General features: G+C 45.2%; 1 protein-coding gene across 1 annotated transcript in view; it reads right to left on the bottom strand.

The window, feature by feature from the left end:
• Positions 1–9,458, bottom strand: part of LOC135515579 (mRNA-decapping enzyme 1B-like) — a 31,229-nt gene extending 21,771 nt beyond the window's left edge. The window contains exons 1-3 of the mRNA XM_064939202.1: positions 9,059–9,458; positions 6,543–6,583; positions 1,794–1,921 (exon numbers count right to left, since the gene is read on the bottom strand). Coding sequence (XP_064795274.1) covers positions 1,794–1,921; positions 6,543–6,583; positions 9,059–9,217 — 328 coding nt within the window. The 5' untranslated portion in view covers positions 9,218–9,458. The remainder of the gene's footprint in view (positions 1–1,793; positions 1,922–6,542; positions 6,584–9,058) is intronic.
• Between the last annotated feature and the right edge of the window lie 9,028 nt (positions 9,459–18,486).

The raw sequence follows: 18,486 nt of genomic DNA, 5'->3' as shown, positions 1-18,486 counted from the left end.
TAGGTAGACTGAATAGTGCAGGGGACTTACAGAGAGGCCAGTACTGGGTAGGTAGACTGAATAGTGCAGGGGACTTACAGAGAGGCCAGTACTGGGTAGGTAGACTGAATAGTGCAGGGGACTTACAGCGAGGCCAGTACTGGGTAGGTAGACTGAATAGTGCAGGGGACTTACAGAGAGGCCAGTACTGGGTAGGTAGACTGAATAGTGCAGGGGACTTACAGAGAGGCCAGTACTGGGTAGGTAGACTGAATAGTGCAGGGGACTTACAGAGAGGCCAGTACTGGGTAGGTAGACTGAATAGTGCAGGGGACTTACAGAGAGGCCAGTACTGGGTAGGTAGACTGAATAGTGCAGGGGACTTACAGAGAGGCCAGTACTGGGTAGGTAGACTGAATAGTGCAGGGGACTTACAGAGAGGCCAGTACTGGGTAGGTAGGCTGAATAGTGCAGGGGACTTACAGAGAGGCCAGTACTGGGTAGGTAGACTGAATAGTGCAGGGGACTTACAGAGAGGCCAGTACTGGGTAGGTAGACTGAATAGTGCAGGGGACTTACAGAGAGGCCAGTACTGGGTAGGTAGACTGAATAGTGCAGGGGACTTACAGAGAGGCCAGTACTGGGTAGGTAGACTGAATAGTGCAGGGGACTTACAGAGAGGCCAGTACTGGGTAGGTAGACTGAATAGTGCAGGGGACTTACAGAGAGGCCAGTACTGGGTAGGGAGGGTTAACAGCCCTGGTACTATGTGGGTAGGGTTAATAGTGCAGGGGACTTACAGAGAGGCCAGGTTCTGAGTAGGGAGGGTTAACAGCCCTGGTACTATGTGGGTAGGGTTAATAGTGCAGGGGACTTACAGCGAGCCCAGGTACTATGTAGGGAGGGTTAACAGCCCTGGTACTATGTGGGTAGGGTTAATAGTGCAGGGGACTTACAGCGAGCCCAGGTACTATGTAGGGAGGGTTAACAGCCCTGGTACTATGTGGGTAGGGTTAATAGTGCAGGGGACTTACAGCGAGCCCAGGTTCTGAGTAGGGAGGGTTAACAGCCCTGGTACTATGTGGGTAGGGTTAATAGTGCAGGGGACTTACAGCGAGCCCAGGTACTATGTAGGGAGGGTTAACAGCCCTGGTACTATGTGGGTAGGGTTAATAGTACAGGGGACTTACAGCGAGCCCAGGTTCTGAGTAGGGAGGGTTAACAGCCCTGGTACTATGTGGGTAGGGTTAATAGTGCAGGGGACTTACAGCGAGCCCAGGTACTATGTAGGGAGGGTTAACAGCCCTGGTACTATGTGGGTAGGGTTAATAGTGCAGGGGACTTACAGCGAGCCCAGGTACTATGTAGGGAGGGTTAACAGCCCTGGTACTATGTGGGTAGGGTTAATAGTGCAGGGGACTTACAGCGAGCCCAGGTACTATGTAGGGAGGGTTAACAGCCCTGGTACTATGTGGGTAGGGTTAATAGTGCAGGGGACTTACAGCGAGCCCAGGTACTATGTAGGGAGGGTTAACAGCCCTGGTACTATGTGGGTAGGGTTAATAGTGCAGGGGACTTACAGCGAGCCCAGGTACTATGTAGGGAGGGTTAACAGCCCTGGTACTATGTGGGTAGGGTTAATAGTGCAGGGGACTTACAGCGAGCCCAGGTACTATGTAGGGAGGGTTAACAGCCCTGGTACTATGTGGGTAGGGTTAATAGTGCAGGGGACTTACAGCGAGCCCAGGTACTATGTAGGGAGGGTTAACAGCCCTGGTACTATGTGGGTAGGGTTAATAGTGCAGGGGACTTACAGCGAGCATTCCTGTAGAGCAGGAACGGATCCTGCAGCTGGAAGTCCAGGTCTTTAGTGATGGGTTCAGTCAGGTTCTCCATACTCAGCCTGTTCATTATGGTGAAGCCGTGTCTGGGAGATGCTAGCCTGAGGACAAACAGGAAGGCATGAATAGAAAGAGTTAATAACCTCTACAGGATCGGTGTCCATAAACCGGGACAGTTGTTGCTCAATATGCGATAATGTGACTAGACTTTCCGGGACATAGACATGTCTTATAAGGACAGAAAGCTTCAATTCTTGTTAATCTAACTGCAGCGTCCAATTTACAGTAGCTATTGCAGAATAAAAAAATACCTGCTGTTGTTGGAGCAGAGTGCACAACAACAAAACACTTATCACTGCAACTGGTTTGATACATTCCCCTCAGAAGGTAAACGGGGTACTGATCTGCTCTGATGTGTCATTCTGAGGGGCCCAGAGATAAAATGTAGTGTAGTTTAAATACATTTGTATATTAAAACGTAGGAACTGGCTTTACAGCTGTCTCTGGCTCCACACCTAGCCATCTAGATGTCTTTCTAATTTATTTTATCTTTATTTAATTAGGCAAGTTAGTTAAGAACACATTCTTATTTTTAATGATGGGCTAGGAACAGTGGTTTAAATGCCTTGTTCAGGGGCAGAACGACAGATTTTTACCTTGTCAGCTCGGGGATTCGATCTTGCAAACTTTGGGTTACTACTCCAACGCTCTAACCACTAGGCTACTTGCCGCCCCATTAGCTTTCTGTAGGGAAGCTAATGATCCGTCATGTATGACATTCCTGGGTGTGTAAACTTGTATTTTTTATTAGCATAGCATTTTTGTATGTTCTTTATAGTTATGTACTAGAAAATGTATAAATTGACCAATTTGGCACATTATGGCAAACTCCTGGCTGACTTGATGCAAAATGTTGTGTAGTGAGGTAATTCTTCACTGGATCAGTCTAAATTACACCTTGGCTCCTATGTTAATGTCTGGCCTTTCTCTCGCATTTCAAAGATGGAACAAAACAATTGTAGAAAAACGCATGTTTTTTTTGTTTATCTTTTACCAGATCTAATGTGTTATATTCTCCTACATTCATTTCACATTTCCACAACCTTCAAAGTGTTTCCTTTCAAATGGTATCAATAATATGCATATCCTTCAGGTCCTGAGCTACAGGCAGTTAGATTTGGGCATGTCATTTTTGGTGATTAAAAAAAAAAAAAAAAGGGTCCGATCCTTAATTAAGGGACTTGACATTACACAGGCCTTATACCAGAGTTAATATTAAAGTACACAGGAGGGAGGTACTTGACATTACACAGGCCTTATACCAGAGTTAATATTAAAGTACACAGGAGGGAGGTACTTGACATTACACAGGCCTTATACCAGAGTTAATATTAAAGTACACAGGAGGGAGGTACTTGACATTACACAGGCCTTATACCAGAGTTAATATTAAAGTACACAGGAGGGAGGTACTTGACATTACACAGGCCTTATACCAGAGTTAATATTAAAGTACACAGGAGGGAGGTACTTGACATTACACAGGCCTTATACCAGAGTTAATATTAAAGTACACAGGAGGGAGGTACTTGACATTACACAGGCCTTATACCAGAGTTAATATTAAAGTACACAGGAGGGAGGTACTTGCCATTACACAGGCCTTATACCAGAGTTAATATTAAAGTACACAGGAGGGAGGTACTTGACATTACACAGGCCTTATACCAGAGTTAATATTAAAGTACACAGGAGGGAGGTACTTGACATTACACAGGCCTTATACCAGAGTTAATATTAAAGTACACAGGAGGGAGGTACTTGACATTACACAGGCCTTATACCAGAGTTAATATTAAAGTACACAGGAGGGAGGTACTTGACATTACACAGGCCTTATACCAGAGTTAATATTAAAGTACACAGGAGGGAGGTACTTGACATTACACAGGCCTTATACCAGAGTTAATATTAAAGTACACAGGAGGGAGGTACTTGACATTACACAGGCCTTATACCAGAGTTAATATTAAAGTACACAGGAGGGAGGTACTTGACATTACACAGGCCTTATACCAGAGTTAATATTAAAGTACACAGGAGGGAGGTACTTGACATTACACAGGCCTTATACCAGAGTTAATATTAAAGTACACAGGAGGGAGGTACTTGACATTACACAGGCCTTATACCAGAGTTAATATTAAAGTACACAGGAGGGAGGTACTTGACATTACACAGGCCTTATACCAGAGTTAATATTAAAGTACACAGGAGGGAGGTACTTGACATTACACAGGCCTTATACCAGAGTTAATATTAAAGTACACAGGAGGGAGGTACTTGACATTACACAGGCCTTATACCAGAGTTAATATTAAAGTACACAGGAGGGAGGTACTTGACATTACACAGGCCTTATACCAGAGTTAATATTAAAGTACACAGGAGGGAGGTACTTGACATTACACAGGCCTTATACCAGAGTTAATATTAAAGTACACAGGAGGGAGGTACTTGACATTACACAGGCCTTATACCAGAGTTAATATTAAAGTACACAGGAGGGAGGTACTTGACATTACACAGGCCTTATACCAGAGTTAATATTAAAGTACACAGGAGGGAGGTACTTGCATTACACAGGCCTTATACCAGAGTTAATATTAAAGTACACAGGAGGGAGGTACTTGACATTACACAGGCCTTATACCAGAGTTAATATTAAAGTACACAGGAGGGAGGTACTTGCATTACACAGGCCTTATACCAGAGTTAATATTAAAGTACACAGGAGGGAGGTACTTGACATTACACAGGCCTTATACCAGAGTTAATATTAAAGTACACAGGAGGGAGGTACTTGACATTACACCAGAGTTAATATTAAAGTACACAGGAGGGAGGTACTTGACATTACACAGGCCTTATACCAGAGTTAATATTAAAGTACACAGGAGGGAGGTACTTCACATTACACAGGCCTTATACCAGAGTTAATATTAAAGTACACAGGAGGGAGGTACTTGACATTACACAGGCCTTATACAAGAGTTAATATTAAAGTACACAGGAGGGAGGTACTTGACATTACACAGGCCTTATACCAGAGTTAATATTAAAGTACACAGGAGGGAGGTACTTGACATTACACAGGCCTTATACCAGAGTTAATATTAAAGTACACAGGAGGGAGGTACTTGACATTACACAGGCCTTATACCAGAGTTAATATTAAAGTACACAGGAGGGAGGTACTTGCCATTACACAGGCCTTATACCAGAGTTAATATTAAAGTACACAGGAGGGAGGTACTTGACATTACACAGGCCTTATACCAGAGTTAATATTAAAGTACACAGGAGGGAGGTACTTGCCATTACACAGGCCTTATACCAGAGTTAATATTAAAGTATACAGGAGGGAGGCTCTTTACATTACATACAAGTTGAATAACCAGTGTAAAGTGCTAACAGACTGGAAACGAACTGGTGACTACATGCACGCATCAGAGTTTGTGTATTTTCTTAGGAGAACAAGAACGACAGTGGTAATGTATGTACAAGTAGGCCTACAAGGAAACAGAAAGGTTCTACATGTTCAAGTAGGCCTACAAGAAAACAGAAAGGTTCTACATGTTGAAGTAGGCCTACAAGGCAACAGAAAGGTTCTACATGTTGAAGTAGGCCTACAAGGCAACAGAAAGGTTCTACATGTTGAAGTAGGCCTACAAGGCAACAGAAAGGTTCTACATGTTGAAGTAGGCCTACAAGGCAACAGAAAGGTTCTACATGTTGAAGTAGGCCTACAAGGCAACAGAAAGGTTCTACATGTTGAAGTAGGCCTACAAGGCAACAGAAAGGTTCTACATGTTGAAGTAGACCTACAAGGCAACAGAAAGGTTCTACATGTTGAAGTAGACCTACAAGGCAACAGAAAGGTTCTACATGTTGAAGTAGGCCTACAAGGAAACAGAAAGGTTCTACATGTTGAAGTAGGCCTACAAGGAAACAGAAAGGTTCTACATGTTGAAGTAGGCCTACAAGGAAACAGAAAGGTTCTACATGTTGAAGTAGGCCTACAAGGAAACAGAAAGGTTCTACATGTTGAAGTAGGCCTACAAGGAAACAGAAAGGTTCTACATGTTGAAGTAGGCCTACAAGGAAACAGAAAGGTTCTACATGTTGAAGTAGGCCTACAAGGAAACAGAAAGGTTCTACATGTTGAAGTAGGCCTACAAGGAAACAGAAAGGTTCTACATGTTGAAGTAGGCCTACAAGGAAACAGAAAGGTTCTACATGTTGAAGTAGGCCTACAAGGAAACAGAAAGGTTCTACATGTTTACAACCTATTTCCTGGGAAGGATAGTGTGTGTGGAAGTAATCATGGCTCTTCAAGGCTACAGGCCATAATAGTCTACTCAGTGATAACCAATCTGTTCAAAGGGGGGGCTGACGTAGCTAACCCACTAAGCCCATTATATTTAACCTGATGGAGGCAGGCTTCTCAGCTCACAGCTGAAGTACACACAGAGACCGGTCCCAAATGGCACCCTATTCCCTATATAGTGCACTACACATTTGACTATGGGCCCTGGTTCAACGTGTCGCACCATAAAGGGTATAGGGTGCCATTTGGGATGGACGCCCACCAAGATTCAAAGCTCACAGGGAAGTACATAGAGACAGTAATTAGCGGGCATCGTAAAAGACCCATCATACCTTGTATAGACAAACAGGGTCCCCTCCACATCAGTCTTCTCCTGCAAAACAACATACAGTAACTGATTCGGGTTGAGTTAATGAAGAGGGATTTGCTTGAACAGAGTCTTCGTCGATCTCTCCTTAACATCCACAGCAAACGGTTACAGAGGCTGAGGGACATGAGGCTTATGAAGCTCTTCTACCGGTGCCATGCTTTTACGTCACTGACTATTTGGACCAATCATTATTTTGGGGTGCTCCTACACCTGCATATTTTATTTATTTATTTGTGAAAGGGGAGGGGTTCACCACCGTCACCCCCCCCCCCACCCCCACCCTCAGAACCAAGTGGGCAATTCCACAATAACAGAATGATTCCAAGAGACAGATTTTTCACTTTAAAAATGTACACCAAACAAACAAACAAAAAACTAAATGACTGCAAAGTTAAACCACACAACTCTACACACACAAGCACAAAGAAAACACATTTACTTAAAGGAACAGATGCTAAGTTGGGGAACAGAATGACTGCACAAATAGCAAACACTGTCATTCTGTTAATGTCACCAAACGTTGTACCTTGCATCAAGTAAATGTGTTGTCGTCAAATATTCTTAAAAATCATCCTCATCCATAGAGTTGTATGGTTTAACTTTGCAATCATTCGTTTTTGTGGCCGATGTCAAATGGCTAGCTAGTTAGCGGTGGTGCGCGCTAATAGTGTTTCAGTCGGTGACGTCACTCGCTCTGAGACCTAGAAGTAGTTGTTCCCCTTTTGTGGAGCGATGGATAACGACGATTTGTGAGTGACTGGTTGATGTGTGCAGAGGGTCCCTGGTTCGGGGCGAGGAGGGGGACAGAAACTATACTGTTACATTTGTTTGGTGCACAATTTTTAAGTTATAAAAATCAGTCTCAACATCATTGTGTTACCTTGGAATTGACCAAATCCAGAAGCAAACACACCAGATTTGGTTCCGGGTGGCTGATATTCACTAACCTAGTTAGCTACCATGTCAACATTTAGTCTGAAAACTGTCAGCTGTTTACAAACTAGTAGCGATGTGATAAATACTCTTGTCCACCACATCTAACAATAATAACTAGCTGGAGGGCAATGTGTACTATGTGCCCCGGTATGTGTGCGTTCGAGTTGTTGACCATGAGTATGACGCGTTTCCATAGGAACCTCTGACTACATTTTGGATCAAGCATAAATTGGCTTTAACATGCACAATAACGTGCCAAATCTGTGATTTAGCTCTTTTTGTAGGGTAAACATTAGAATAAGTTACCTCAATATTTGAAACAATAGGTGGTAATATCTCTCTAGGAGCTGATCCATTGTCAGTATTGTGAAATAGTTATAAATGTTAAGGAAATGATTGAATGGAGAAAGCTGAGCTCCCTTTCCATCCTATCAGTATAGACACATTGCTCAAACATGCACTTAAAGACTATTTATGTTTGATCCGGTTAATGTGGACGGAGGCTTCGAATGGAGGGTGAGATGCAATTGTGGAGCCTCCAGACAAATCAAGCTCCATTCGATGCAATAATGTGGAGGGCTGCATACATCTCAACATTGACATGATTGGTTGATGTAGGTGGGGGCGGGAGTTCCTGTATAAAACACAAACTCACTTACTTGACAACAGCTCTGCAAAGCGCAAAATACATGTTTGCGTTGACTTCTGCAGAGGCCGCACCACAGTAAATGCTGTATGGCCACTGCAGACGTCGGATTGACAATGCTGAGCCTTTTAGCGACCTCCTCTCTACATGGTGTTTTAGGAAAGCTGCATATTGGAAACACTTCATCATCAACTCCATCGCAATCAGCCGTAACGGGAGTAAATTAAGAGTTGCTCTGCGAAACTCCATCATTTGTGAGTCACAAAACGATTCTGACAAAACGCTTGCTGAGCTGTCTCATGTGAGTTTGAATCAGAGCTTCGTGGGCGATATGCCGCATTCAAAACAACTGGGAACTCGGAAAATAAAATAAGAAACTTTCGGACTGGGAAAAATCGATTGGAACGGTCATCCAACTCGGGAACTCCGGCCTAAAATAAAATAAAAAAAACACTGACGCCATGATTTGACCTTGTATTTTTCAGAGTTCCCCGTTTGAAACGCCACATATTCATTGGCGACATCTCGAACGCAGATAGTGGGTCTGGCATTATTGCCAAGTTAACGTGTTAGTCGGAACTAGATCATGTCCGACTCGTTAATAGGTTGGTTATACACGTGTCGCGTCCAACCAGTTAACAAGTCGGACATTTGAGTTTCCTAGTTCCGACTGGGACGTGAAAGCGATATAGGGTGATGTTAGCTAGCTTGCTTTCTATCTTCTTGGAATAATAGCTATGGCTAGCCACATCTCCCAAAACCACGTGAATTCAACCTGGCAAACTAGTTTATAATGTGGCATCCATATCAGTCCGTTTAAGATGTTACTTAACATGCAACTTTGTTGAAAAGAGAAGGGAGCGCGAACAGAGCAGCGGTAGCATCCCTTAACTCACCCATTCATTTGATCGGTTGTTGAAAGTATACAACGCCACTTGACTCGCCACATCTACAATGTTGTTGATGTAAGGATCTTGTCTTTGCAGGGCTGCGAGACTAATGTCCAAACCTTTAGCAGTGAGACAGGTGTTTCCACCCGATGAGCTTGCCGTCATTGTTCTCCTTGAGCTAGTTAGCTAGTGATGCTAACTGGCGCGTTATCGCGGGTGAAGGAATCTGTGACGGTTCCAAAGTAAAACGAAAACTATTGAAACTATCCCCGTTACAATACACTTATGAATTAAAATAAATAATTTAAGAGAACATATAAGTGAATTGTAACTGTTCGGTACACCATCAACAAGCTCACTTGACAGCAGCCATGTTTCGTCGAACAGATTGTAAACAATTAGGCATGATGAGTTGAGCGTAGATGGCTAAAAGGAACGTTAATCAATCTCGAGAAATAGATTGACCCCTTCATCAGGCCGAAGCAGATGATGATGATGAAGGATGTTTATTGGCCAGGCATGTTACACCAAAATTATGACTTTGACATCTTGTTAGAATCCATCGTTGAATCCATTGAATTCCATTTTGTCCTGAAATGTTATTGAAGGTTTACTTCAACGTCACTTTTATATCGGTCTGATAATTCAGATTTGTTATTTTGTTAATTAGTCGAGTTACTACGTTGTTTAGCAGATACTTACAATTTGGCGCATATCATAAATGACTTAAATATCATAGACTTGAAAATGTCTGCTGCCCAAATTGATGGAAAAAACCTATGCAGTCTGCAATGGTGGCTCTAGAGGGCGCTACTTCCTTTGAAAAACTTCTATCTTTTTATTTTTTATTTACCCCAATGCTGCCGCCTTTTTCTTGGGTACGGAGCTAGGCTATATTTAGTGTGTAATATCAATGACAAGCAATTCAACACTTAGTTCTATATGTTTCTATGGATAGATTGTGATTCTGGCAGTGCCAGGGTTATTGATAGCCTATAGTGACCAAAGGTTTCACCTGCTATAGGTGTGCGCAGTGAACAGCCATAGCACCATAAACAGTAGCATACCAGGCAGCCCTCGACATATCTACATTACACTGAATTTTTTTACCCTAGTAGCTTATACATCTAGTATTTGTCCAAAATTCATAAGCACAATGACTGTTTTTGGACACCTTTTGCTCTAGAAAGCTATATGTTCTCATCAAACTCATCCCCCAAACAGAATGTAGGTGACCTGCAAACTTATTTCCTTCATCTCATCTAACAATTGTTCAGACACAGTCAGAGATCCATTAGGAGGGAGTAGGGCCCTGTGACAGGTGGTTGGTGGGAGAAGAGAGGAGGGATGGGGAGTAGGGCCCTGTGACAGGTGGTTGGTGGGAGAAGAGAGGAGGGACGGGGAGTAGGGCCCTGTGGCGGGTGGGAGAAGAGAGGAGGGACGGGGAGTAGGGCCCTGTGACTGGTGGGAGAAGAGAGGAGGGACGGGGAGTAGGGCCCTGTGACTGGTGGGAGAAGAGAGGAGGGACGGGGAGTAGGGCCCTGTGACTGGTGGTTGGTGGGAGAAGAGAGGAGGGACGGGGAGTAGGGCCCTGTGACTGGTGGGAGAAGAGAGGAGGGACGGGGAGTAGGGCCCTGTGACTGGTGGTTGGTGGGAGAAGAGAGGAGGGACGGGGAGTAGGGCCCTGTGACTGGTGGGAGAAGAGAGGAGGGACGGGGAGTAGGGCCCTGTGACTGGTGGTTGGTGGGAGAAGAGAGGAGGGACGGGGAGTAGGGCCCTGTGTCTGGTGGTTGGTGGGAGAAGAGAGGAGGGACGGGGAGTAGGGCCCTGTGACTGGTGGTTGGTGGGAGAAGAGAGGAGGGACGGGGAGTAGGGCCCTGTGACGGGTGGTTGGTGGGAGAAGAGAGGAGGGACGGGGAGTAGGGCCCTGTGACTGGTGGGAGAAGAGAGGAGGGACGGGGAGTAGGGCCCTGTAACTGGTGGTTGGTGGGAGAAGAGAGGAGGGACGGAGAGTAGGGCCCTGTGACTGGTGGTTGGTGGGAGAAGAGAGGAGGGACGGGGAGTAGGGCCCTGTGACTGGTGGTTGGTGGGAGAAGAGAGGAGGGACGGGGAGTAGGGCCCTGTGACTGGTGGTTGGTGGGAGAAGAGAGGAGGGACGGGGAGTAGGGCCCTGTGACTGGTGGGAGAAGAGAGGAGGGACGGGGAGTAGGGCCCTGTGACTGGTGGTTGGTGGGAGAAGAGAGGAGGGACGGAGAGTAGGGCCCTGTGACATGTGGTTGGTGGGAGAAGAGAGGAGGGACAGGGAGTAGGGCCCTGTGACTGGTGGTTGGTGGGAGAAGAGAGGAGGGATGGGGAGTAGGGCCCTGTGACTGGTGGTTGGTGGGAGAAGAGAGGAGGGACGGGGAGTAGGGCCCTGTGACTGTGACTGGTGGTTGGTGGGAGAAGAGAGGAGGGACGGGGAGTAGGGCCCTGTGTCTGGTGGTTGGTGGGAGAAGAGAGGAGGGACGGGGAGTAGGGCCCTGTGACTGGTGGTTGGTGGGAGAAGAGAGGAGGGACGGGGAGTAGGGCCCGGTGACTGGTGGTTGGTGGAAGAAGAGAGGAGGGACGGGGAGTAGGGCCCTGTGACTGGTGGTTGGTGGGAGAAGAGAGGAGGGACGGGGAGTAGGGCCCTGTGACTGGTGGGAGAAGAGAGGAGGGACGGGGAGTAGGGCCCTGTGACTGGTGGTTGGTGGGAGAAGAGAGGAGGGACGGGGAGTAGGGCCCTGTGACTGGTGGTTGGTGGGAGAAGAGAGGAGGGACGGGGAGTAGGGCCCTGTGACTGGTGGTTGGTGGGAGAAGAGAGGAGGGACGGGGAGTAGGGCCCTGTGACTGGTGGTTGGTGGGAGAAGAGAGGAGGGACGGGGAGTAGGGCCCTGTGACAGGTGGTTGGTGAGAGAAGAGAGGAGGGATGGGATGGGGAGCTGGTTCTCAGAACCAGTAGGGCCCTGTGTCACAGAACGGACAATAACTAATATGGCAAACACAGCACAGCAGCATCCAGTCTGCCTCCCAAGTGACAAACGACTTAGGGAATAGAGGTCTATTTTGGACCAAGCCAGAGTACTCTATCCCCATCCTTAGTTCCCACGACCTGCACTAAAATGCCAGTCCCTCTATCTGGCTCGTTTTAAACACAACGCCAAGTTGACCTAGGACATTTATAGACTGAGGTCGATTATGTAATAGTTTCTCTAAACGGAACAATCTTTTGAGGACTCAAGGACTTTTCATTGCAGTGTTCTGCTGTGGTCATTATCAGGGTAGGGCCCTGAAAGTCGTTCTCGACGTGAATGAGATGGGGTTGCATATACTGTAGGCTATAGCCTGTCTTGTTTTCTATTTGAATATCGACATAACCTATTTGTTTCTGGCCGATAGGGATTCACTTGTAATGGTGGTTGTAGCTGTGTAACACGTTCGTGCCGAATCAAATTGAGCAGGTTTTGCGGTTCCCATCTGGGTGTAAACATTACGCATATTTTGGCCACGTTTGACGCGCGTAAAATCGAGGTCTTGGAAATGAAAATGTAGCCGACTAAAGGTGTAAACTTAGTTATCGTCCATCGGCTTCCCATAAATGTGTATATTAAGCCACTAAGCCATTTAAAAAACGGCATGTTTACAAACTGGTTAGCCTGCTATTGTCAGTGATACAGGTCTCACGCTTGGGATTGAATCCATCCAGATATAATTCAAGTCAGGTTTAACAAATTTCCTCCTTCCTTCTTACATCCTCCAGAAATCAAAGCACCAGCCCTATCTGAGTTCACTGTGATTATTGAGCTCCCTCTCCAGAGATAGCAAGTCTGGAAAACCATGGACGGTTTACTCTGTTTTCTAACGTTGTAACAGGCTAACATCTGGAACCAGTCAGATCGTCTACAGGGGAGGGGGCTTTGGTCGTCACCCCCCTCTCTCTTGTGCGCTCTCTCTCTCTTTCCTCTCACCAGACAATATCACTGCAGAAAGGTACAAGCGGCCGCTCTCCACGGGGCTATTGAACAACTCCCGTTTCGTACGATTTTGGCCTGGAACTGATGACAGAAAGTATCTGTAAATGAGACACGCCACGTTTATTTGCCTGTTTTTTGGACAGCATTTGGTGGAATCGATTCTATTGGAAGATTTAACCCTGTGTGAGCAACAGTTCTGGAATATAGATCTTTTTTTGTTGCGCTGAGAGCTTGAATCTTTGCTTCTATTCCTTTTACGGCATCAGTGGCAGAGCGCGGGGTTTGGTGTCATTGGTCCGGCTTTTGATGTACCCAATTTAAAACATCTGCGGGCAAATTGATAGGATTTTGATTAATAGGTAGGCTAGCAGCAAATGGTGCTGGTGCCATGTTTCTTAGGTAGGGCCCGGATGTTCCGAGGATGCACTGGTTCGTCTTCTTAGGTGGTTCAAGCGAATATCTATTTATGTGTTCCAACTCCAGAATGGGGATCAGGTAATATTTACTGAAACGCAACAGAAAAAGGAATATCGAAAGCTGTCCGGACGTTATTCTTTTTATTTTCCTTCTCTTTGGTTTCTCTTTTTCTTCCTCTCTACTCCTTTTACAACCCTTTTCTCCATTCACCTACGGATAAAGCGGGACCACATTTATGGTAAATGAAAGCAAAAACATGTACATACCAGAGGACACCCTTGAGAACCATCAAGGTAATGTATTGTTTTGATATTCAGTTGTTTTCAAGCTGTGTGTGTGTGTGTGTTGTTGGGGGAGATGCATGATATTTATTCTGGTACGGGTTGGAGACGGAATGGCGTGTTACCTTCTCTTTTAAACAGATGAACATATGACACAAACCATAACGGGTTATTGGAAGTGTCAATGCGTTTTCACAGTTGTATCTGCACACATTCAGGCAGCCGTAGTTAGGTTAGCCTAGCAGCAACAGATCATCATTATCATTAGCCGACAGGTAACCAACGGACTAACACATGATCGCACCCCTATTGGATAAATATGGTTTCACACATGCATTTGACCCTAATGCCAATGTTGTAATCGTTTACAAACTTGTGGATTGATTCAGTTGTAATGCTTGGAGCATTCAAACCAAGCCCGTTTACAGGAGGCAATGGAGGAAACGCACGGTCTGAGTACATGCACAAACTGATAGCCCACTGATGCGCATCGATATCTTCGATCACCTATCGATTCATTTATCATGGATCGATGCTCGCGTGTGAAACGTATAGGTCTAAAGTAGGTTACATGTCATTTGCATTAATGGGCAAGACATGGCACATTAACAGGTTAGTTTAGGGATTTATAATCTAGTTAAAGTCACAGGCTATGCGCAGGGCCTCAATTGTCATCACACTAGAATCTATATTTTGGGATTTTGCGTTTAAAATCTCAAACAAGATACGGATAACGTGGGACATATTGACGTTGAATATGCATCAAGCAATGGCCTATAGGCCTATTCTGATCAAGGCTCTGTCTGTTGCATGTTGCGCAGTAGGCTATTTGACTCTTCCCACGTTGAGCTGAGCATTACTAACTCACAACAGTGGCTAAATCACTACAGTGTCCTTAGGCTATAAGACGAAATAGCCTACAATGCAGTGATTTACTAGATCATTGTCTTAACTTGTGATTACAAACTACGGAGTAGGTTATAGTTGCCTTGTCCTTTATCCGTGCCACCGACACGGTGGCGTCAGCAGAGAGAGGAGGGGCGGGGGCCCATAGCAACAGTGAGAGAGAGAGTGCTCGGGCTGCGAGCAGCAGACGGTGGTCTCGTACATGGAATCCTGCCTAAGCTTGTGCCTCAGCATATGTGGCGCAGCAGTTGATTGGTTTGGTCTCAGAGTATAACTATTACATAGCCTACATATCATCTTGGTGTCAACCCCCTGACACTCGCTATTAATATTTGTTATCTGTCTCATAGGAGGCGTATTGGTCATAGCAGTCTACATTGCGTAACGCAGCATCACACATGGGGATTCCTCTGATAATATTTCTGCACCGATGGCTGGTTGTTGTTGACCGATACTATTATGTCAACTTTAGCAAACTCGTAACGAAATGTAGTCCAACTTTCCTCCTTAAATTGTAGCCCAAAGGCTCTTTCATTCGCCATTAATTGTTGATTTGGTTCTCCCGGCATTGCGCAGCCTCGGGCGGCCTTTTCAGCACCATGGACAGGTTATCTTTGATAGGCCGCCCTGCCATGACCTCCGTATCTGGGTGCCACACTGAACATGCCTGGGAAACCAATGGTGCTTCTTCTCTAATAGCCTGTTGTTGAAATAACCAACCTAGTATTGTTATTGTCATCATATCCTGTTTTATTTGAATTTTCCGTCAGATGAGATCCACATCTATTCTCATGTTGTTTTTTTACGCAACGAGCTCGAGCTTTCTTTTTTTCCAGAGGAAAAGTGGCGAAGGCTCCTCACTGCTAAATTCTGATTTGGTCCCAAATGACACCATATTTTCTAGCGCACTATACATGGGATATGGTGCCGTCTGTCCTCTAACAGCTCTCAAGGGATTTCAGGTCACGGTGTGAACAACTGTTTGTTCGTTTTTTCCCGCTGTTTTGCTGTTCTCAACTTTGATTTTAAGTAGGTAGATTTTACGATCTCAGCTTTTATTCTCCCATACATTTAGCACATCACCGTGTTACATAGTGCGGTCACGGCCAAGTTGTATTATTTTACGAAAGTAAACGAAAGGACATCATGTTTTAAAAGATGTAGCTTTTAGACTAGGCTGCTGTCGTTCCCGCGGTCTGATCTCGTCCTGCCTGTTGCCACACTACCTCGTGTGAGCGGCGCCTGCCCTCCTGCTAACCCAAGTGGCGTGGTTAGCCTTCGGGCCGCTTAATTCCGTTCAGTGTCCTTTATTATTATTGATTATTGATTACGGATTAGACTACATTCACTATACCATTTCATTCGGTCAGCAGAGTAATCATGAATGGACCACGCTTTGTAGGCCTGTTGACGTTCTATTCAGTGCGACCTCAGTGCCATGTCTTTGCCGATAAGCTATAGCTAGCCTATAGCATAGCAGATCAGGAGATGACCCATCACAGGTAAATAGAACCGTTGTCAGAGGTGTGAACCAGGCAGTTGTAAAAAATATATATATATATATTAGGCCAAACTCAGGAAGACTTCGAGTTCTGATGACGTCAGACAGATTACACCACAGGCCTATAGGTATTTTGTCATGTTATTTATGTCTGGAGTAAACTAGTGTGTGATGCGGTGAGGAAAATGTAGGCCAGTAGTGTAATGTACCAGTCAATCCCAATATAAACCTTATGTACCTTATTTGTGCATTAGAAGCTGAAGCTGGTTTGTTGTTATAGGAAGTACTGTCTCCACCTTTCTGTCCTCAGTGCTGATGTTGAACCTCTTAGGCCTACCACCTCTGTGTGCAGGGTGGGTGTGTGTGTACGGTGTGTGTACGGTGTGTGTATGGTGTGTGTGTATGGTGTGTGTGTGTGTACAGTGTGTGTGTACGGTGTGTGTACGGTGTGTGTATGGTGTGTGTGTATGGTGTGTGTGTACAGTGTGTGTGTGTGTACAGTGTGTGTGTACGGTGTGTGTGTACGGTGTGTGTGTGTACGGTGTGTGTGTACAGTGTGTGTACAGTGTGTGTATGGTGTGTGTGTATGGTGTGTGTATTGTGTGTGTATGGTGTGTGTACAGTGTGTGTGTGTACAGTGTGTGTGTGTACTGTGTGTATGTTTGGTGTGTGTGTTCAAAATCAAATCAAATTGATGTATGTGTTTGTGTACCTCTTGGCTTCACCACTTTAGAAGCAGTAAACTATAGAGCTGTCTGTCATTACAGTACACTATGGTCCTACAGTAGTGAGAGCTGTCTGTCATTACAGTACACTATGGTCCTACAGTAGTGAGAGCTGTCTGTCATTACAGTACACTATGGTCCCAGTCAGTAGTGAGAGCTGTCTGTCATTACAGTGCACTATGGTCCCAGTCAGTAGTGAGAGCTGTCTGTTATTACAGTACACTATGGTCCCAGTCAGTAGTGAGAGCTGTCTGTCATTACAGCACACTATGGTCCTACAGTAGTGAGAGCTGTCTGTCATTACAGTACACTATGGTCCCAGTCAGTACTGAGAGCTGTCTGTCATTACAGTGCACTATGGTCCTACAGTAGTGAGAGCTGTCTGTCATTACAGTACACTATGGTCCCAGTCAGTACTGAGAGCTGTCTGCCATTACAGTATACTATGGTCCTACAGTAGTGAGAGCTGTCTGTCATTACAGTACACTATGGTCCTACAGTAGTGAGAGCTGTCTGTCATTACAGTAAACTATGGTCCTACAGTAGTGAGAGCTGTCTGTCATTACAGTACACTATGGTCCTACAGTAGTGAGAGCTGTCTGTCATTACAGTGCACTATAGTCCCAGTCAGTAGTGAGAGCTGTCTGTCATTACAGTACACTATGGTCCTACAGTAGTGAGAGCTGTCTGTCATTACAGTACACTATGGTCCCAGTCAGTAGTGAGAGCTGTCTGTCATTACAGTACACTATGGTCCCAGTCAGTAGTGAGAGCTGTCTGTCATTACAGTACACTATGGTCCTACAGTAGTGAGAGCTGTCTGTCATTACAGTACACTATGGTCCCAGTCAGTAGTGAGAGCTGTCTGTCATTACAGTACACTATGGTCCTACAGTAGTGAGAGCTGTCTGTCATTACAGTACACTATGGTCCTACAGTAGTGAGAGCTGTCTGTCATTACAGCACATCATGGTCCCAGTCAGTAGTGAGAGCTGTCTGTCATTACAGTACACTATAGTCCTACAGTAGTGAGAGCTGTCTGTCATTACAGTACACTATGGTCCTACAGTAGTGAGAGCTGTCTGTCATTACAGTACACTATGGTCCTACAGTAGTGAGAGCTGTCTGTCATTACAGCACATTATGGTCCCAGTCAGCCTATGTAATCAGTGACCCACCATTTTCCCCACAAGCTACCTGCCAGACTCTCTCACACACACACATGTTCCTCTATTCTCGTGGGGCCCTCAAATAAATTCCCATTCAAAATCCTATTTTCCCTAACCCATAACCCTAACGCTAAACCTAACCACTAACCCCTATTATAACCCTAAACCTAACCACTAACCCCTTACCCTAACCCTAATTATAAACCTAACCACTAACCCCTTACCCTAACCCTAATTATAACCCTGATTATAACCCTAAACCTAACCACTAACCCCTTACCCTAACCCTAATTATAAACCTAACCACTAACCCCTTACCCTAACCCTAATTATAAACCTAACCACTAACCCCTAACCCTAACCCCTTACCCTAACCCTAACCCTTTACCCTAACCCTAATTATAAACCTAACCACTAACCCCTTACCCTAACCCTAACCCTTT

The sequence above is a fragment of the Oncorhynchus masou genome, chromosome 27 (genome assembly GCF_036934945.1).
Source record: "Oncorhynchus masou masou isolate Uvic2021 chromosome 27, UVic_Omas_1.1, whole genome shotgun sequence".
Lineage (NCBI taxonomy): Eukaryota > Metazoa > Chordata > Actinopteri > Salmoniformes > Salmonidae > Oncorhynchus > Oncorhynchus masou.
Note: the sequence above shows the minus strand (reverse complement) of the source record. Positions and strands in the feature narration are given on the sequence as shown.